At 33.8% G+C, this 22,588-nt stretch overlaps 1 protein-coding gene across 3 annotated transcripts in view; it reads left to right on the top strand.

The window, feature by feature from the left end:
• The first annotated feature begins 1,451 nt into the window (after positions 1–1,451).
• The window catches only part of LOC111715887 (galactosylceramide sulfotransferase), a 38,176-nt gene continuing 17,039 nt past the window's right edge, over positions 1,452–22,588 (top strand). For 2 of the 3 annotated variants that reach the window (XM_023491283.1, XM_023491284.1), the window contains exons 1-7: positions 1,452–1,546; positions 5,798–5,840; positions 12,074–12,114; positions 12,882–12,945; positions 14,029–14,111; positions 14,781–14,844; positions 17,257–17,330. In XM_023491283.1, the coding sequence (XP_023347051.1) occupies positions 1,455–1,546; positions 5,798–5,840; positions 12,074–12,114; positions 12,882–12,945; positions 14,029–14,111; positions 14,781–14,844; positions 17,257–17,330 (461 nt within the window). In that variant the 5' untranslated portion in view covers positions 1,452–1,454. Of the gene's footprint in view, positions 1,547–5,797; positions 5,841–11,902; positions 11,965–12,073; positions 12,115–12,881; positions 12,946–14,028; positions 14,112–14,780; positions 14,845–17,256; positions 17,331–22,588 lie in introns of those variants that run through there. The other variant, XM_023491285.1, reaches the window with a different exon arrangement.

The following is a 22,588-nucleotide window of genomic DNA, read 5'->3' on the forward strand; positions in this document are numbered from 1 at the left end:
TTCATTTGAACTATTTTTATGTTCATTTGAACTATTTTTATGTTCATTTGAAACATTTCAATGTATATATTATCAAATTAATTGTCCCATAATGATAAAAAAGTAATGTGTTGATTTGAAGCACAGGATATGACATCATGTTAGTAGTTCAAATGAACAATAGTTCAAACGAACAATAGTTCAAACAAACAATAGTTCAAACAAACAATAGTTCAAAACAGGAGGAGTTCAAATAAGAATCCACCTTGAAAAATAGCAGACTTAAACCAAATATTCTCAAATTTTTCATGGTAGTTAAAGATAATACAATCAAAATTTTCGCCAGAACCGAAAAATTCTTTAGTTGGAAAAGTTTCCTGCAGAAATTAATTTTTTTCATTATTTTTTTACTGAATTCAGCATATTAAAAAGATATATAGTTTTAGAATCAAATTATTTCAAATTGTTTTGGGAAAGTTTAAAAATCATTATGTTCTAATGATAAAATAATATAATATTACATAATTATCTGTTCTTAAATCTCCAACCCTAAACAAAACTTTTTTTTTAATTTCTGAACTAAGAATTTAAATTAATTTTAGCTTAACACATTAAAAAAAAATTAGTAATCAGCATTAAGATGAAGAATAGCTAAATAAGTTGCTTTTGAATAGTATCTCATGGAGTGTATGAAACATTTTCAAGTTTGAAATAACCATGCTGCATCTAATATACATACATTGTTTAAGATTGTTTTAACTTTTTCTGCCAAATTTTTATTCCACTGGAAAAATTATTTCTACTATTTCTACTTTAAATTCCAGCAAATGTCTTTTTCACAAACTTAAATATTTAATCCCCTATATCTTTTAAACCTAACTTTGTGAATTCCTTATAAAAATTTAAAATCCTAACCTTTTCCAGTTCAATAAATTGTTGTATGAAGACGGGTCTTATTATAATGCTAATACCATACAGGTGAAAATAATCTTTATCTATCTCGGATATCTTGAAGAACAGCTTTATTTCTGCAATTATTTATCTTCTGCCAATATCATACCAGTTAAGTTATAGCACTGAAGTGAATTGCCTGTTTTCAATAAGATTATCTAGCAACACATTTTTTTCATAAAAATATGAATAGATAAGTTTAAAAGCAATTTATTACTTAAATACATTAGGACTAAGCAAATGTGTCACACATAGAGAATAGAATATATATTAGAGAGGAATTAAAAGAATCTCTCGGTATGAATTTTTTCAGTCCCTTTCAGCCTGAAAGGGAGTTCAAAGTGTACAAATAATGTAAATGTTCACAAATTATATGCAGTAGAGTACATTAATACAGTATGTTCCCTAGACTATTCATTTCAATTTCGAATTTTTTAAACTGTTAAATAAACTTTATAATGAATTAGATGAATAAAAAACCTCATTTGATTTATAGTTATAACGGAAAATCATCNAATATATCGATGATGAACAGTTCACGTCTCCTATCGTGTAGACTGCACCGGTCAGTCAAAATTCTGACAATATGGACTTCATTCTGCTACCTCTTATTCAGGTTAGATCAGGGGGTATCATACAGTGGTTGTCAAAACAAAATGTAATGGAATTTACCACAAAAAATGTTGAAAAATATTATTGTAAGGAATAATGGTTATTTCTAATGAATGAGAAACGAAGAGCAATATATCCAACCTTAGAAAGCAATTTGATAGATAATTCTCCTATGATTGTACAATATTTAGGTTAAACTGTCTTCCACAGGTTGATCATATCGTTAAACCTTCTTCTTGCAGTAAATATTTATTACAATTGTAAAACAATATTTGATATAATTAGCTTTTTTATTTCTATATATATCTATCTATTTCTATATATTTCTATAGTTATATATATGTATATATATATATATATAAATATTTATTGATGACCACTGTAAATATTACCTAAACTATATCAACACAAAATGTGTGAAAAAATCTGAAACAAATTTAAAACTGAACACAACCAAAACTAAAAAGTTCAGGTATCTTTAAAATGTAAAAGTGCGATATTCTTAAATAAACTCAAAACTTAGTTTAATCCATACATTCACAAGCTACAAAGTGCAATACTCTTAAATAAGCTCAGAAAATCAATAAAACCATATATAAATCATAAATGGTACCTTAATGTGCCTTAGGCAAAGTCACAACTCAGTATAAATCGATCAAATACCAATGTTTTACTGACAAGAAATATGCCCACAGTATAGTTCTTGTATAAAGTTTCACATCTAAACTGGCTTCATAGCTGAAGTTCAGACACATTCTCCTCTCTGTCCACATGGGTGTAACATCTTTAGTCCAGGGTACTCAGGGGCGAGGGAGTACAGAACATGATTGAAAAACCACGTAACATTCCCCCTAACCCACCTGATTGAGTGGCAAAGATCAGCTTCATCTCCTTCCCAGCTAGCCAAATTGCGCAAAAAGAGCGCAATTTAAACGTCACTTTTCGCATTTTTACATAAATTTTACGTAGAGATTTTGACTCTTTTTACGTCATGAAAGACATAAAATCGCACACTTAGCTACGCAAATTTATTGGTTTTAGTAGACGTAAAATTTATGTAATAATATTATACAAATTTATGCCGAAAATGCACATTATTTTCTCAATAAATATGTCGGCTCTCTTTTACCAAAAATTATGCTAAATCTGAGCAAATTTGATGCATGCAGATAGGCCATCCATCCCTGCAGTTGGATGGATGGATGCAGTATAAGTATCTCTCTCTAAACTGATTCCATTCATCAATTATCTACAAATCACACGGCTTTCTATTTAACATAACATTATTATATATTGCTGCACTCTGCACAGTGCACACACACTTGGGCCACTCAATTCTCAAATATTTAAAACACTCAAAACATATGGGTAAAAAGAGCGCAATTTTTATGCAATTTTAATGCTAACAAAGACAATTTAAATTCTTTTAAAAAAGTTTATTTTTTCAATTTATTTTGGAAAATGCAATATGTGCAGTATCGGAAATTTTAGATATTTCACAAATAATTTATAGATTTAGAGTTTTAGGCAATTACGCAAATTGAGTGTATTTTTACGCAATTTGTATACCTGAAATAAAATGATACACATCTCCACAAATTCATAATATTTTTACTTAAAGCTGGGTTATGAAATATTTACTTCAGAAAAATTAGATATTTACACTAATTTGAAAGCTAAACTTATGTAAATTTGCATTTTAATTGCGTGATTGGAGCCAAAATTTTATGTGTTTACGTTGCTTACGCAATTTGGATAGCTGGGTTGTTGAACTCCAAGTCTCAATCATGAGAGCTAAAACTCCCATGAGAGCAGTTCAAAAGTTACTGTCTCTAAAAAAACAGAGAAATTATATTTAACCAGGGTTCAAGATCACAAGAATATCTGTTCAATGTTTACCAGAGCAAAATCATGTATATTAGGAGACTCACTAAGAGTTCCCCTTAAAAACTTAACAGGCTCAAAATCACTAAGAAAGCTTACACCACCAGAGTAACCTCAAACCTGAAATCCAACTCTTCTGGGAAGGCAACTGCTCCCGGACCCTCTATAATCTCATCATAGCTCAAGACACCTCCAACAGTCTTACTCTGGATTCTTTCAGACTCCCTGCACACACAAAACCAGGATCAGTGAGAGGTTCATCAGAGCAAGATGCAGACACTGGAGCAACAACAGGTTTCACTTGGTAAGACAGCTTGCTCTTCTTCTTATGATCCCTACCAGGCTTCTTCACCTTAGAGTAAGATCTCTTCTGGCCAGCTCTCCTCCACCAGATAGGCAACTTCGGAACTCCTCTCCATCTGGAACGATCCTGAAATGTCCAATCCTTGGACAGGTTTGTTAGCCATTCAACACAGGCTCTGTAACTCTCAATTTTTTTCTCTTACTAATCCAATAGTCTTGTCTCTTGAGCTAAAGTATTCAACACAGACCTGTTCAAACCTTGCTCTGCCTTGAGCACTCTAGGAGCAGGTACATCAAAGATCCTCTGGTAGGTTAGTCTCAGAAATTTGTACATTGAGTTTTAGAACATCCTAAACTCCCCATCTTGGATCATCCTTGCAAAGAATGCCTTGAAGCTCCCAGGATTTATCCTCGACCACTCCAGGAGACTCCAGCGCTGACTCCTTCCAAAACTTGCACACTGCTTGCTCATCACAGAACAAGGATCCACAGAAGGATCAAACACCAGGATCCCAGCCTCCATTCCAGCAGGCCTAACTTATCCCTTCACATGTATAATATTATATATACATCATTGTAATCTCAATTATCCTTCTCAGGAATATTGTCTAAATCTAAATCTAAATCTAAAAACCCCTTTGAAAAGGGTTCATGAAATCACTCCGCAATGATTTCAGATATAATTGGTTTTGCAACTATCAAGTGAGCATCATAGATTTCTCCAGTTTCATCCATTGTAATCCTTCAATCCAGTCTGAAACCTGGAATACATCCTCAATCTGTATATCATGCTTCTTTCAAACTTCCATTAATATGATACAAAGCATTATCATTGGAACCTGTGATCCATTCTAAGAGTCTGAGTATTGTCATCACACCATTATACACAAACAATCTCAACTGTATTAGGATTACTGAACAAACTCATTCCCATCAATGAATCCTTTACAAAGGTCTTCTCATACTTGATCTCCAAGAGCCCTATTCACCATGAAAGCTAGTTCTGCAAACATCAGTATCGCAGACAGGAAGAGTTTCTTTCATCATCTTTGATTTAGCTGCTAATAAGGCACAAGACCATTCTTCGGGAGGTAGCATACACAGCAGCTCCTCCAGCAAATTCAGTCACATCAGCAAGGCAGTTTGAATTGCACCCTTTGACTGACAGGTTCCCCGACGCTCTTGCACCCTTGTACATGAAGTGATCCGATTGGAACATCAGAAAGCCTATATGCTCATTTTCACAAGAATTTTTGCCCCCCATGACAGGCAACAAATTGCATGCTTTGAAAATCCGAAGACATATGCTAGCCCAGACTGGTAGATCTTTCTACACACTTGAGCCTGAGACTTTCAGGCTGAAACGTTCAGGGTACCCTTCTCTTTCCCATGGCTAGCTTGTATTAAATTTATACTTTACAGTACACTCTACACTCTACACTCTATACTCTACACTCTACACTCTACACTCTACACTCTACACTCTACACTCTACACTCTACACTCTACACTCTACACTCTACACTCTACTCTCTATACTCTGCACTCTAAACTCTTTGCTCTAAACTCTAACCTCTACACTCTATAGTCTACAGTACACTCTACACTCTACACTCTATACTCTATAATTTACAGTACACTCTAAACTCTATACTCTACACTCTACACTCTACTTTCTGTACTCTACACTCTAAACTCTTTGCTCTAAACTCTAACCTCTACACTCTACACTCTGCACTCTATACTCTACAGTACACTCTACACTCTACACTCTAAACTCTACACTCTACACTCTACACTCTACACTCTACACTCTACACTCTACACTCTACACTCTACACTCTACACTCTACACTCTACACTCTACACTCTAAACTATACTCTCTATACTCTACACTCTACACTCTTTGCTCTAAACTCTAACCTCTACACTCAAAACTCTACACTCTACAATCTACAGTTACACTCTACACTCTTCACTCTACACTACACTCTACACTCTATACTCTACAGTCTACACTCTACACTCAACACTTCAAACTCTAACTTCAACTCTATAATTGTTTAGATTCCTTGATGTTGAGATAGGATCTACTAAAGAAATAAAAGAGGTATTTATACTATATACAGAGATAACCAACGAATTCTGAAAAGGAAGACGACTTTTAGAATCAAATTATAACCTTATAAAGTATAATGAGCATGAGACACAGAAGTTATGCAAGTGAAAATACCTGTAAAAGCTTTTTTTTCTTTTCTTTATTCAAAACTGTGAAATGAACTAAGTTAAGATATAGTGTAAAAGATAAAACTAGACGGAAATTAATGAATCCACATAATGAATGAAAATTGTATTTACAATATATAAAATATATAAATATGTTGTATCGAACTTTTAAGTATAGATTGAAGGTGTAATCAAATCTTCAGCCTAACCTCAACCTCGGATGGAAGATGAACTGCTTTCCTTTGCTGATCCTCCGTTGATATTGATGAACTATTCGGTTTATTCAGACCACTTCCTCTCATCCAGCTGCATGTTTTGATTTGAAATTGGCTTGGTTTTAACATGCAGCTAGAGCAATTTATTTGGCTTAACTTTTACCCGGCTGAAACATTTCTCCCAATTAGAACATGAGGCAGTGTGAGTCTTCATGCTCTTAGAGTTCTTAGAAAACATTATTGTTAGCAGTTCCACCTAATACTAAAGTAATAATACAGGAGTAGATAGTTTTAAACTTGTTTCAACAGAATTACGACTTCTGTTTGAAAATAAATATCCCAATATCCGCATAATAATTTTAGATTTTCTATAAAATGATATTCCAGGGCCCAGCAGGTTATATAGCATAAATATGTGAAGTACACCTGCAGTATGGAAACAGTACAACAAAATGGCCGTTTTACACTTTTTTCTAGTAAATTCCTCTCTATATATTCTTTTCTCTAAAAATTCTCTAAAAACTACGGATTCAATCAGAGAAACATCATAGGTGTGTGTGTGTGTCGAAAAATGTGAAAAAAGGGGGATATGTTTGATAAAATTAGTAAGCAGTCAGGTCTATCATATCCTTTTAAACTGAATCAATTTTAGACACACAGCTCATTATTTTAATTTTTCAAATTTTTCAACACACACACCTGTGATGTTTCTCTGATTGAATTCATAGTCAGCTCTATCATATCCTTTTAAACTGAATTAATTTTAGACACACAGCTCATTATTTTAATTTTTAATTTTTAGGAGATGTATTTCTAGATCTCTGTTATAGATTATGTAAATTTCTAGATCTAGACCTAAGTTATAGATTTCTAGATATAGGTCATAGATTATGTAGATTTCTAGATCTAGACCTAGGATATATATTTCTAGATATAGGCCATAGATTAAGTAGATTTCTAAATCTAGGCCTAATATATAGATTTCTAGATTTCTGTTGTAGATTATGTAGATTTCAAGATCTAGACCAAGGATATAGATTTCTAGATATAAGTCATAGATTAGGTACATTCTAGATCTATGTCATAGAGTATGTATAATTCTAGATGTAGGCCATAGATTATGTAGATTTCTAGATCTTGACTCTAAGATATATATTTCTAGATCTAGACCTAGGATATATATTTCTAGATATATGCCATTGATTATGTGGATTTTTTAGATCTAGATCCAGTATATATTTCTATATAAAGGCCATAGATTATGTAGATTTCTAGATCAAGACCTTGGACATAGATTTCTAGGTCTATGCCATAAATTATGTAGATTTTAAGATCCATGTCATAGATTATGTAGATTTCTAGATCCAGTCGTAGATTATGTAGATTTTTAGATCCATGTTAAGATTATGTAGATTTCTAGATAATATAGATAAAATTTTCTTTTTAAAAATTATTTTCCAAATTTTCTTATTTTATTTAAGATAATTTGCTGGCAGTGTGTCAATTGAAGAACAGTAGTGTAGACGATACCAGCCAAATTAGCCAGTCTTAAACCCCCCACAGTTTCGGCCAAATCGCCAACTAGACAATATATCGATGATGAACAGTTCACGTCTCCTATCGTGTAGACTGCACCGGTCAGTCAAAATTCTGACAATATGGACTTCATTCTGCTACCTCTTATTCAGGTTAGATCAGGGGGTATCATACAGTGGTTGTCAAAACAAAATGTAATGGAATTTACCACAAAAAATGTTGAAAAATATTATTGTAAGGAATAATGGTTATTTCTAATGAATGAGAAACGAAGAGCAATATATCCAACCTTAGAAAGCAATTTGATAGATAATTCTCCTATGATTGTACAATATTTAGGTTAAACTGTCTTCCACAGGTTGATCATATCGTTAAACCTTCTTCTTGCAGTAAATATTTATTACAATTGTAAAACAATATTTGATATAACGTTATTATCTACAAATTAATAAACTTTAATCTCATCAATAATGGCAGAGAAGCGATAACTTTTGATAATTTATCAATCTTCAAAATTGTCAAAAGTTTTCCTGGCAAATAAAAGCAGTAACTAATTACTAATATTGTCAATTTGATTAGAAAATTAAGTAAAAATTGCTTTAGTTAAAAAAGGGTAAACATAAGTTTATAATAACATTCAAATATACATGTACTAGAGACGTCTATATTTAAGGAATAAGATGAAGGGGAAGTCACAGTGTGTATAGTGTGTAGGCTGGGGGGTGGGAGGCTAATAGAGAGATAGATTGATCGCTAATCTAGATAGATAGATAGATATATTATTAGTCCACAAATATATCTATCTATCTTAACTATCTATAATCTATCAATCTTGCATTTAAACATACATATTTCTAAACATGATCTATACAATAATTATTAAATATCTATTAGTGAAGAAAGGCTGCAATTTATACATGGTTACAATTATAAATAATGGATATCATAGAATTTAATCAGGGATATTTTCACACTGGATTAATGACGATTGTTGACTGTTTCGAGGGTTGAAGATTGATGATTAATGCTAATCAGCTAAATCATAGAAAATTTTTAGATATTATCCATAAAGAGCATTTCATGACTTTAAAAATTCGCAATTGTTACAAATCATGCAGATCTCATCATGTAGAAATTTTCTGAACAAATTGAGCAGCGTGCATACACCTTGAAGAAATGAATTAAACTGGCAAAGATTTGACAAATGAGCGCGCTTTTCAGTGGGCCCTTGTTTTTTATCATCCGTTTTGATTTCATATCGGAAGAAACTGTTTTTTCATCCCCAAAGCTCTTCAGACGGACTGATAAATTTGTTTTGATCCGACAATGGAGTCAAACTCCGACAGCAAATAATTGCGGATTAAAAAAGACGGCTTTTAATCATCTGATGCCGGAGCTCCACAAAAAGACATTTGCAGATGAAAAAAAGAGTTCCGATCACAGTAGAAAAAAAGATAACGGTGGAAAAAAAGAATAATTTTCCAGCTGGGCCCACTACGCACCCAATCTTAAGAAATGAAATGCAAGAATATCTAGATTAATTGATTCTTGTAAATATCAATTGTAAAATATATGAGATATCATGGGAAGAAAGAGTTGCAAAATCAGAACACTTGGTGTCTCTGCTCGTCTTTTAGAAACTAAAAGTTTATTGCAGTAAAATGAAATATTTTAACTGACATAAATTTTTCAGATAATAACAAGCAATGGGCCAAGTGGTGCCCTCCCTCATGGGGGGCATGCATAGCGGGGCCCCTTGTACACCCCTGGTCATAAATTTAATACATTATTCGAAAAAGTAAGAAATTGGTTGGATTCACAACAAGCTCCTTGGTTAGATTCACATCAGGCTCCTTAGTTAGATTTACATCAGGCTTCTTAGTTAGATTCACTTCAGGCTCCTCAGTTGGATTCACATCAGGCTCCTTGGTTGGATTCTCAACAGGTTCCTTGGATGGATCCACATAAGGTTCCTTGGTTGGATTCACATCAGGCTCCCTGGTTGGATTCACATTAGGTTTCAAGGTTGAATAAACAACAGGTTCCTTGGTTAGATTTACATCAGGCTCCTTGGTTGGATTCACATCAGGCTCCTTGGTTAGATTCACATCAGGCTCCTTGGTTAGATTTACATCAGGCTCCTTGGTTGGATTCACAGCTGGCTCCAAGGTTGGGTTAACAACAGGCTCCTGGTTGGATTCACATCAGGCTCCTTGGTTAGATAGATTTACATGGGTGTTTCATGTTGAAGAGTTTGAGAGTTACTGAAGCTCATGAGTGTACTGCAGTTGCGCGGTTGATAAAAATTACCAGTTTAAATGTTTGATTTAGTTAATTTGATCTTCTCTTTAGTATATACAACAGCAAATACTATGGATGTATAATGATCATTTCACCATCGCACCTTCGAAAGGAACTACAGCAGAAATATATAAAGTATATACTATGGAGGTGCATAATAACTCCGCCCTCGCACCTAGGACAGAGTTTCTACAGTGGAGATATGTGGAGTATATACTATGGTGGTATGTAATTACTCCGCCTTCGCACCTACGACAGTGTATCTACAGCAGAGATATATGGAGTATGTACTGTGTTTGTAAGAAATTACTTCGCCATTTCACCTATGAAAGAGGAGATGTAGTGGAAATCTAGAGTATATACTATGGTTGTGGAGTAATTTCTTAGCCATAGCATTTACATGGAGGGGACATGGAGTACATACTAAGGAGGTATAGAACCCTCTTTGCTATTGCACATTTATAACTATTCAGAAGTATATGTTTTAAAAACGGAACTCACTCGGGTGGAATTAAGCTCTATCAATTGATAGCTTTAAATAAACTAAAACTAATAGTTTCTTTTAATTATTCAGTTTGAACTGAACTGAAACGCCTCTGGAACTAGCAAAAAACGGCGACAAGATGCAACGCCGAGAAACCAAGATGTCACTAGATAAGGGGACAACGTAGAGTTTGTCCCCTTCTGTCGGCCATACATAGATGAAACGTTATCTAGGAACCTAAATGATCCTAGTTTCTACATTGCATAAAAGATGCCGCCTCAATACTAAACTACTAGCATATTTGCTTAGTAGTTAAAAAAGATACTAACGAACCCTTAATGTTCGTATTTAGTATATTTTTTGTAATTAATTATTACCTTCCTTCTAACATCTTACTAATGAAGTCACAATAGTATTAGGACGAACCATCAATGTTCGCATTTATCGCACTTCGTTCGTTCATTCAAGTACTTCTTAATTATTGTGTTCCTTCTTTTACCGTGCAAATGAAGCCTCGATAATAACGAATTAACATATGTTCGCTTAAAATGTAGACTCAATATTAACGAAGAACCAACAATGTTCCTCGTTATGAAGGTCAAATTAATTTTCTTTACGTTAAAAATGGAAACTTGCTCCCGTGTATGCTCACATTAAAGCATACACACTGATAGCATTTTCCAATAAGAGATAACACACACTGTGCTTGTAGTATCTCCCAGTCAGATTTCATAAAAGAATGCTATCATTTTTATATATAATGTAGTTTTTTCTATCGAACTGCTGCTTTACCAATACTTGAATATAAATTTACCAGCAATTCAGACATGAAAAAAACAAAAATAAATGTATCCGTCCTAACAATCTGATATAACCTGAAATCTACTGGATCCGTCCTAACAATCTGATTGTAAAAATTTTTTTTGTGTTGAATCCATATTAACAATCTTGTAAACTATAATGATACGTAAAATAAATATCTAGATTTTAAAAATCTATTGCACATACGACATGGCGGAGATTAAAACACAGGGGAGATCCAGAGTTGGGATATACTTTTACACAGTATATTTTACAATATATTTATGTATCAGAAATCAATTAAATATCCCCTCCCCTTTCCTAGGGTTTTTTAAAAATGTAATTTAAGTAGATGAGAGAAAAATAATTTTCTCATGTAAAAATCCCGTGTTCATCTTGTGTAATAAATTCAAGTTTTTACCATGTAAAAACTTGGTCCTCGACCTGTGATCACAATGTCAACATTCACCTCATCAACACATGAATTATCACAGGATATTCAGGAGTCACTTGTGTGAACTACACCAAATAATCTTGTGTTCTTCACGGGTTTTTGTTTGTTGGGTAGTTGGTGTATCTGGCTTAGTAAAACAAGCTAGTACTGTTAAGGTTCGAACAGCTTAGATTCAAATGTACATGCGATAACTGTGCTGATCATTTAATTGTAAAAGGTTAGTGGTGAGAGAATATTATTATAAACCTGGGCAATGACACAGGTTTTACAGCAAGTTCTCAATTAATAGTATGTGAATTATATTAACTTTTCATTTTTAAATCCAGGTCCCACAATTAGCTTGTCAGTTTGAGAGCGTCAAAACCAGGTTAAAATTTTTAATTAGCAATTAATATATAAATATTATTTGTGTTATTTTATAACAATTCATTCTTTTATTTTAAAAAATTGGACCCACGCAGTGAATCCCACCCAAAAGTTTCTTACATGGGCCTGTCGTTTTCAGGTACTTTAAATAAGGCTCCAGTGCAGTGAAAAAAAAAAAATTCTAAAAAATTTTAAATCCATAATAATTTTTAAAAAACCCAAAACATCTATTAAAATTCCTCATCCCCTCCCCTCTTCATACAGGGTATTTTTACAAAGCTGTGGTTTATGGTATGTAAATTTTGCAATTATAGAAAGGTTCAATGAAGGAGTCCTCTCTCCCTCCCTATGGGCAATGTGCTCTGACGGAGGTCTGACCTTTTTGAGTTTTTGTAAATAGAACCATGTTGCTTATTAGGATTTTGGAAGAATTCAATGCTATTTATAGGAATGAAAGGGGTATTACTTGATTTTTTTGGTTATTCCAGTACATATATGATGGAAGATGGACTTCCAGTACATGTATGAATGATGAAAGATGAACTTCTTTCCTCTCCAGATCCTGAATGTTTTAAGATATATATTAACCTGGAGATTTCAACTTAGTTAGGGTTTCATGCAACTAGAGTGTGAACTCTGGATTAGATTTTCTCAACAGCTGAGTCTTTTCTCTTAATTTAAACCATGAGGCGGTTTACACACATGAGTCTTTCATGCTCACTTTACACTACCAGTTCCTTTATTCTATCAAAATGATTTTTTATTTAGAAACCAAAGTGTGAGAGGAAATTATACAGGACAAATGGAGTTTACTGTAGACCTTACTTCAAAGGTAGAGATTCTGTCAGCAAAATTCTTTGTGAACATTCGTATAACAATGCTATACTGTCTAAAAGGGTATTTTCCCAAAGACATTTTCCCAAGTGACAATTTCTTAAGTGGTAGCTTTCCAAATGTGCAATTTCCCAAGTAGAAACTTCCTAAAGGTTAGGTAAGGCCCTTAGAGGCGCTGCAGGCTGCAATATAGGCCAAACACTGTGGCCAGGATGGGGTAAGGGGCTGAGCTAGAACAGGCTGGGGGCCAAGCACTGCAGCTGGGACAGACTTGGGAAGTTGCCGCTTAGGAAAGTACCCTTGGGAAGTTGCCACTTGACACCTGTAAAAGTAGATGATCTTTGCCGGTACAACATGTACTGTATGAGCACTGCGCAGTCCGTCTAAATGTCCAGTCAGTCTACTCAGTGTATAGTCAACCCAGCGGCAAATGTAACCTGACAAGATCAGATCTTTACCCTATTTTCAACAGTAACCTTAAAACTTGTATATGCTTTACAATAAAAAAGATTTTGTGGTTTAGGAAAAGGGTTCCATATTTAACAAAACCAATGGAAAATATAGCAAATTTGTTTTTACTTTTGCTTAACATTTGTAAAAAGAAAAAAAAAGCAGCATTTAAGCGCTACAATTGATAAGCCTCTTATTAGGTGGAATTTTTATTTTTTATTTTAATATTAGAATTATCAAAACAATTAATGACTTTAGAAAAAGCTTGGTTTTAAAGTATACTACAATTTTCAATAAATCCTGCAAATCAAATATGAAAACCTGCTCTTTAAAAATTCATTGGATAAACAAATAAATGAAACATCAGCTCAAAAAAAGAAATTGAAATATGTCTAATATCTACACAAGAATAGTTCAAGACAACTTTCAGGACTTAAAAATTGTTTCTGGACAGTTTTTAAAATCATTTTATTTGTGCGTACCTTCTAAGAAACAATAAGGAATATTTTTTGATTTCTTACATACATTTTATTTTAAAACTCACCAAATTTCATTTTATTCAGTTCAACAGTACAGACAAAATCTAAAGAATAAAATAAAATGTAAAAATTAACAATTTTTCTTATTTCAGGAGACTTGTGCTCCTTACCATAAAGTTGTCTTTGCTAAAACACATAAAACCGGTAGCTCTACACTTCAAAACGTGTTCTTCAGGTAAAAGCTTTAACACTGTAAAGACTGTAGGGTCTGAATCTATGTATAGCCTAGGGGAGCCCCCCCCCCCCTCTTGAAAAAGGCCAATTTTGCATGGCCAGCTTAAAATAAATAAATTAGAACAATAACTTTAATAGTTTGGGTACTAGGGAGGGTGGAAAAATATGCCTAAAAAAGGGTAAAAATAAAGCTTTTAGATCTATAGCTTTGGTCACAAAACAGTTATGGGATATTATAGATTTTTTTTCACAGACTGAACTTTTTTCCGCCATGTACCCTACCCTATAAATTACAAAATGTTCACAAAAAATCCTTCAAATTACTTCTTATTACAAGTCACAACATTTCAACAAACCCCCCCCCCCCAGTGCCTGTTCAGGGTTAAGGGAATTAAGAAAATTTTAAATATCTGAAATAAAGGTATTAATCAGGTTAAGAGTACTCTCTGTAAATCTTCTACAGTCGATGTATTTTAAGAGATTTTCCATTTTCTAGGACTGGCATGTCAGATTAACAATGGTACCCTTAAAACCTGAATCATGCCTCTCTGTAAATGAGAAATCACTTCATATACACCTGCAGTCCCTTATAAAAGTGACAAATTTAAAATAAAAAACAGTTTTTAAAAAAAATATTTGGGGGAACATTTTTAATCTTCGTTTTGTCCAGGTATGGAAGTGAAAATGGTTTGACCTTCGCAATGCCGGAGAAGTCTTGGATGTTTCCATTCAAGGTACAGGGTGTCCCAATACAGGTGGAAATTGAGAGATATGGTACACATTGTACAGGTGTCCAAAAAATCATGGGAATTAAAGAGTGTTCTAATAAACTGGCAATGGAGGGTTCAGGGTGTCACAAAAAACATAATAATTCTTTTCTAATGGGATTAAAACAATAATTTTACTAAGTAAATTTTTAACCCATTAGTGACGGGACGGTCAATTTTGACCCGGTAAGGTTTTTAACTTTTATCGCCTTCATTTATAAACCAAATGTCATCCTGTTTCATTCCCGCCCTTCCTACAGATATGCCGAATATCGCCTATAGATTGCAGGCATGTTACAGGTTGATAGGGTGCCAGAACAGCTAGCAAAAATGGCGGGAGATTCAAATTCAGGAACCTCCAGATCCAACAGATATAAATCAGTGAAAAATTGTTTTAAAAATTTTTTTATTTCTATGAAAAGTATGCATTTGATGTTAGTTATATGCTAATGTTGCGTTCAATGTAAAAAGTTTATGTTTGCTGCTCTTTTTTGCCTTTTTTCTGCCAGTCAAAATTGCCCTTCTCGGACCAGGTCAATTTTGACCGCCTGGTTGAAATGCCGGTTTTTATGCACACATTGTACAGCATACAACTCCCCCCAATATAGTATATATACACCCAACCCCCTGTGTATTATATTTAATTCACCCCTTCCTTGTAAAATATATACAACCTCCCCCCTTTTTGGCATATATACACCCCCATTGTATAGTAAATATACTATTTGGGGGGTGTATATTTACTATACAATGGGGNCCTGTATAGTATATACAAACCACCCCTAGTTAAGAAAATGTACACAAACAGCCTGTATAGTATATACACTACCCCATTTATAGATTATAAACCCCACCCAGCAAGTTTCAATATTTATCACTGAATGGTAGTAGGAGGGAGGGGGTGCCATGATCCCTGCAAAAATGACCTCCGAGCCTCAGGATTTGCAGAATTACCTCCAGGCCCCGCAAAACTGGTCTCCCAGCCTCTGTGACTTCACCAAGCCTCCCGCCATTCTGTCTCCATGCCCAGCATTTTGGCACCAATAAAAAAATATTTGGCTTTTATTTCCACCAAGAACCTTTTTTTAAAAAATTCTCAACATGATGAAATAGTTCAGAATGATACATTAACATTTTGTATTAAAAAGTGAATTTTACTTGAGATTAAAGGCTTTTATTTTGTTTTTCTAAATTTCACAAATTCCTTAAATTGTGAAGAACTATTGCAGTTTTGTATAAAGATAGAAAAATTTTATATTATTTTAGAGGGGTCTCATATACAAATCAAACAATATCAGCGGCAATTTACAAAACAAGGTAGTTTTTGTGAAATCCTTGTATTTGTGATTTTATTGTATGCTTTAGAAAATATTAAAGAACTATTTTTTTAAAAATTGAAACAAAGAATTAAAATAATCAAAATATCTATTACACGCTTTACTAACAGGTTAGGGCAGCTTCATGTCATATCTTAAATTAAAAGTTAAATTTAATTCTAAATAGTTTTTCTTTTAGCGAGAGAATTCATTAATTTGACTGAAAAAATTGATATACAGAGGCGCGGGGGGAGGGGGTGGGGGGTTGCACAAAAATTATAGGACAGATCCTCATTAATTTGCATTTTCATGATAAAATATAATGCTAGGGAATCGAGAGTTAATAAAATCTTAAAATCATGATGCCTTCAAAAATATTAGATAAGTCGTTTATAAAGGTCGTCTTTTACTTATTCCATCTTAATGTAAACTTTTACAGAAAACCAACTCCAGAACAATTGAATGAATTAACATGTCAAAATTGTTGATTAAACAGTTCTTTAAACTATGACTGAGTCTACTATGAAGAGATATATTTTAATATTTGTTTGGTTAAGCCAATAAATTTGAACCAAAAATTAAATCAACAAGTGGAGACCAAAATGAAAGGGCGTGGAGACAGAATGGCGGGAGGCTTGGTGACATCACAGAGGCTGTGAGACCAGTTTTTCAGGGCCTGGAGATAATTCTGCAAATCCTGAGGCTCAGAGGTCATTTTTGCGGGGATCATGGCGCCTCTGAACCCCCTCCCTCGTAGTAGAGGTACAGGACCCAGTCAATTTTGTCTGATGCCGAGCCCATCAAAATTGGCTGGGTTTTGTATCTCCATTACCATTCATTGAAAAAAATTAAAACTTTAGATCTACTCTATGGACAGTATAAGGAGATAACTCTGTGAATTTTTAGCAAGATCAGAAAGAATTATTTGTCTTGTCACTTATGGGTTAACTATTTTTACATTAAGCTAAATTTTTAAACTATCAAACATCAGACATGCAATTTTTAAAATAAAGGGTCTCTTGAAACCATGGCAACAGTCTCTTTAAACTTGAATTTAATTTAGGAACCCTTTAACTCAAGTATGGTGCTGGATCTACCATGGGCTAAACTAGGATATGATATCTTTACCTTCCATAGGTTGAGTGATACAGGGCTGTATATTTTCACAAAAAAATCATACTTCCCCCTTTAAAAATAAATTTTCACTCAAAGATATTTATATATGTTTTGGGTTTTCATTTGCTGAACTGAGGAAAATTAATGTTTTTTAGGGGGGAATTCTGAAAAATATACAGCCCTGTAGTAATGTGCATTCAATTTGGTTTAGTGTTAGAAAAAAAATGCTTTTAGAAGTTTTTAATCTAAAGATTTACTTTTTTACAAATGTTTTTGATTTTTAATTCTAAACAATTGTTTTGCATAACCTATGTAAAATTTTGACCCTGACAGAAGATATGTGAAAAATAAGATCTGAAAAATATGGAAACATAAACTTGTTGTAATAATTGTTTTTTCCATTTGTATTTTTAGTAACTTAAACAATATTAATTTTTTTTAAACTAACCAAAACGAAACACTTTTAATACTTCTGCAAATGCTCCTATTTGTATTTGTATAACAATATCTGGGACCTGGAGATTGCGCGGTACATTTCAGGATCTTATACAAGATAGACTTTAGAGCCATAGCTCATAGACAACTAACAGAAAGTCAACAGACAGCTATCAGTTTAAGGAATCTTCTCCCATCATTATACATGAATATGTATCTTAAGACTCCTCAGTATAATCAAGAGATTGATCTGCAGTGGTTTCTGGAACTGAACCAATTATACTTGTATCAGCTAGTTGGGTCTACCTACAGATTATAAACAGTTGCAGCAAGTTCAATTACAATTTAAGATGTACCAGATGAAGCTCCAGATTCTCTAGATGGTTCATGTAATAGGTACACTCAAGGTGCAGAGCAACTAGGACTTCTAAGATATTCAAGATATCAGATGCTGTCTAAACCTGAGAGTGGAGATGCTGATCTTTATAGATAGCTATTCGTATATCTGGAGCAGATCCAGTCAAACATAGCAGAGACTCCAAAATATCAATATATACCTCATCAGAAATTCATCCCTTGTAGCTTCTAGAACCCATTGGAATAACTTGGTTACAGAGCAGAACTAGGATATCCAGGATTCTGAGAATGGAGACGCCACTCATTGTGGAACAGCTCTGCATAGAACAAAATGGCAACAATGATGATAAAAACGATGATTACCATGATGGTAATCATGATGATAACAATGATGACAACAATGATGACAATAATGATGATAACAATGATGATAACAACAATGATAATAATGATGATAACAACAAGGATAACCACAAGTAATAGGAGAAGCTACTCGGAAAGATCCTGAACTGTAGCAGTTGAATATCTGAAGGGACTTATTTAATCTGAATAAATGTTACAGATGTATTTAATAAATAAACTATGAAACTGATTAATCCCAATTATTTTAAAATCTGAGAAATAGGGACAGAGAGGTTATTAAAGGGATTCACATTAAAACAAGGGTAAGTGGATCTTGAGCGAAATATTTGAATAAGCCTTACAACCATGGATGCAATTGATGGATCTCAAAAATCCCTAGGACTTACATCTGCCTTGTAATAGAAGACAATAATAAATATTACAAACTGGCACAGCACAGAGAGGGGTTAAGAAATGGGTTTTCTGTTCTACCTTCACATACAATATACTTGCTGAATTCAATATTTATGGATATCTAACCTTATTATAACTGATGAAAAAAAGTCAGAGCAATGTACTCAACAAGAGAAAATGAACAAAAGAACCCCTGCTTTTTCATAAGTAGCTCTGAATATTCCTCACATAATCCCCGGAAATATCTACTACTGGGATAGGGGGAGAAGGTGACCTGAACCCGTTTGACTTCCGACCCGAAGATGACGTGATAAAACAGGTTTGTGGCATGCGCTTACCCCTATGCTGTCCGACCCTCACCACTTGGCCTTTCGGCAAAATTTCTTAATTTATTTAGGCTAATTATAGACAATGAAGCATTAACTAAAATTTATGAAGATGTCATGGTATTTTTTATATAATAAAATTATTCATGATATTTTTTGTCTATAACAGTAGCACCTCTACCTGCTGAATTCAGCAATAGTCTTAAAATTCAGATCAATTACAACATAATAGTGTAGATAGTATTTGCAGCATTGCACTATTAATGTCACTCACCCGTATGTCTTCCGTCCCGCATTTGTATTCATAGGATTTTTAGATAATACAGAGCGTCCCATATCATATTAGATTATATCCAAGCTTTAATGCCAATATATGCACAAATACTCCAAAAACCTAGTATTTTCTGCAAGAAAACTTTTATAAGCCTTGTAAAGACGACTTTTATCGTAATTTTTTCATGTTTTGCATGGTCCGAAAAAATGCTAAAATGATAAAGTAAACATTGATGCTACAATACATTTGATGACCAAGCCATTTCCTTCCTTAAAATATATTATTTTTGTAATGACTTTGCAGTTTTCATGAGTGCATTGACGTCGAACATTCCATGGTAATAAATGTGGTTTTTTGCAATTTATTTAAGTATATACTAGCTGACAATAATCTGCTTAAAAAAAGTTTTGGAACACCAAGACAAAAATCATTGCTTAAATAAAATATCGCATTTTGGTGTGCAATTCATTTAAGAATATGCTATAATCTAAGAAAGGGTTAAGAAAGAAATAAAAACTAATTTCAGACTTATAATAATTGCCTTTTAAATTAAGACATTTTGCTGGAAGGCCAAGGGGTAAGGGTCAGACGACATAGGGGTAAGTGCATGCTGCAAATCCGTTTTTTGACGTCATCTGTGGGTCAGATGTCAAATGGGTGCGGGTCCCCTGCTTCCCATCACTGGGATATATCAGAGACAACTACGCCACTAGATCCGAGATATTCATCCAAGCACTGGTGAACAGTGGAAACTTGTTTGGGGACATCATGTCTGAGAAACTGGCCAAAATGTTAAAATTACAGTATAATCCCTGCTCCTTGAAGGCTGGAACTGCAGTATCCGGACAACAAGTCCAAATTCTAGGAAAGGCTAACCCTATGGACCTGATTTTAGAAGGGTTACCAACCCCTGAAAGCCAGATTGCCCCATATGTGATTAGAACTTTTCCCACATCCTTAATGTAGGAGAATAGTTTTTGAGACAAATAAAGCTGAAATTAAGTTTGAAGGAACAAAGGTGAAACTGAAATTAATCAACAAACTGATAGAACTGGTTAACAGAAGCCTCCCAGTAGTAGGGAACTCAACCAACCCATGATTTAGAGGAATAATCCAGGAAGATAAAATGAATAGAGACAAATTGAAGAGAACTCATTTCATTGAAATTAATCAAGTGGGATTTGAAGTGAAACCCAAAAAGAGAACTATTATCCCCAAGGAGTACTCAGCAGCCCAAATACTGGTCAAGTCAAACTTTAGATCAGAAACGGGACTTTTCTAGAGTAAAGAGAATTCTTACTTCCTTAATTCCAACAATCTGCTGCCACCGAATGGAATATTCAAAGTTAAAGAGAACATATTTGCAGTCACAGTTTTGAATGTGGGGGCTAAAGCAGTGGTTTTACCAAAAAAAGATAGAAGAGAAAAAAATCTACTCAGGATCACAATCTCCAATGACCAGTGCTAGGGCTGAATCTGTCAGTTTCAGCACCCTGAACCACAGACCAGAGCAAAGTTTATCAGCAAGAGAATTGGAAGAAAGGAGAGAATTTATGAGGAAAGAACTGAACATAAACAAGATTAAGATAGAGAAACATTTAAGAACAAATCGTAAATACCATTTTTAAACATTGAGATGCAGTCTCTGTAAACAGTGAAGACTTAGAAAAATCAGAGTTGCTACAGTTCCAATTTCCTTAGTTCCAGGAGCCACCCCAATATGTGCTAAATGTAGACCATTAAACCCTGTTGAAAGAAAAAAACCTAGAAAGACAACTTAAAGAGTGGACAAAGGCTAATGTTATAGAGCCTAGTGTTAGCTCATGCAAGAAGAAAGGAACTGACAAGCTAATATGGGCTGTCCACTACCATCCTGAACTACTCAAACAACATCCTAGAGCACTTAACTCTATAACTGTCTATAACCTGGAGAAACTATTTACCCTGTACACAGACTTATCTGGGATTGCTTCTGGAGGAGTATTATCTCAAGTCCAAGGAGAACAAAGTCTCTGGACACAGCACAACAGAAATACCCTGCACTTAAAGGAAATTTATTAGCAGTCATCTGAAGATATTCTAAGGACCGGGACAGATTCTTCAGCCATTGCAATTCAAAAGGACTTAAGGAAGCTAGAGGAATAAGGGCAAGGTGGCTAGTGTATTTGTCCTCAATTGATTTTGAGATCATTCACAGATGCTTTATGCAGGACAATTATACCAAGGAATGAAGAGGACTATGGACAATTATCTACCCTATTTGGAAATGGAATAACAACAATGATAACAATGATGACAACAACAATGATAACAATGATAATGACAATAATGATAACAATGAGGATAACAATGAGTAATGAGAGAAGCTACTCTGATAGATCCTGAACTGTAGCAGTTCAATATCTAAAGGGACTTATTAAATCTGAATAAACATTACAGATATATTTAGTTAATAAATTATGAAACTGATTAATCCCGAATAATTTATACTCTGAGAGAAATGGACAGAGATGTTATTAAAGGGACTGAAATATTTGCATAAGTACTACAACCATGGGTGCATCAATGGATATCAAAACTCAACAAAATTTACATCTGGCTTGTAATAGCAGACAACATTAAATATTACACCACCTGGGTCCAGATTTAGAAAATAGAGAAATATACAGGGTGTCCCAGGAAACAGGACAGTTTGTGAATAGTTTAAAATGTCATTTTCTATAATTTGACACCAAGAATAATAAAAAGTATTATTTAGCAGTCATAGTTAAAGTAAATATATTTAAATAAAAAAGGTTTTTATAAAATAAACTGCAAAAAGTCTTTAATATCTATAGACGTAGACACTCATAACTATTCACCAACTGACATGTTTTGTGGGACACCCTGTAGTTGAACTCAAATAAAGTATAAAAGAGACTGTTAACATAGTTTCAAGTGACTCTTCATGTAATGAGTTATTTATCCGATTCACAACAGTACCCTTTAAACCTTTATCTGAGCAGCAATGATGAAGATATTGTAGTTTCTGTCTGGAAAAGTGTTGAATTCCGACAATTATCTTCTTCTTCTGTTGATGTGAATCGGACATTCCACTCTTTAAGTTGAAGGTACCACTTGAAATTATGAAG

Source organism: Eurytemora carolleeae, unplaced genomic scaffold, assembly GCF_000591075.1.
Source record: "Eurytemora carolleeae unplaced genomic scaffold, Eaff_2.0 scaffold1863, whole genome shotgun sequence".
Lineage (NCBI taxonomy): Eukaryota > Metazoa > Arthropoda > Copepoda > Calanoida > Temoridae > Eurytemora > Eurytemora carolleeae.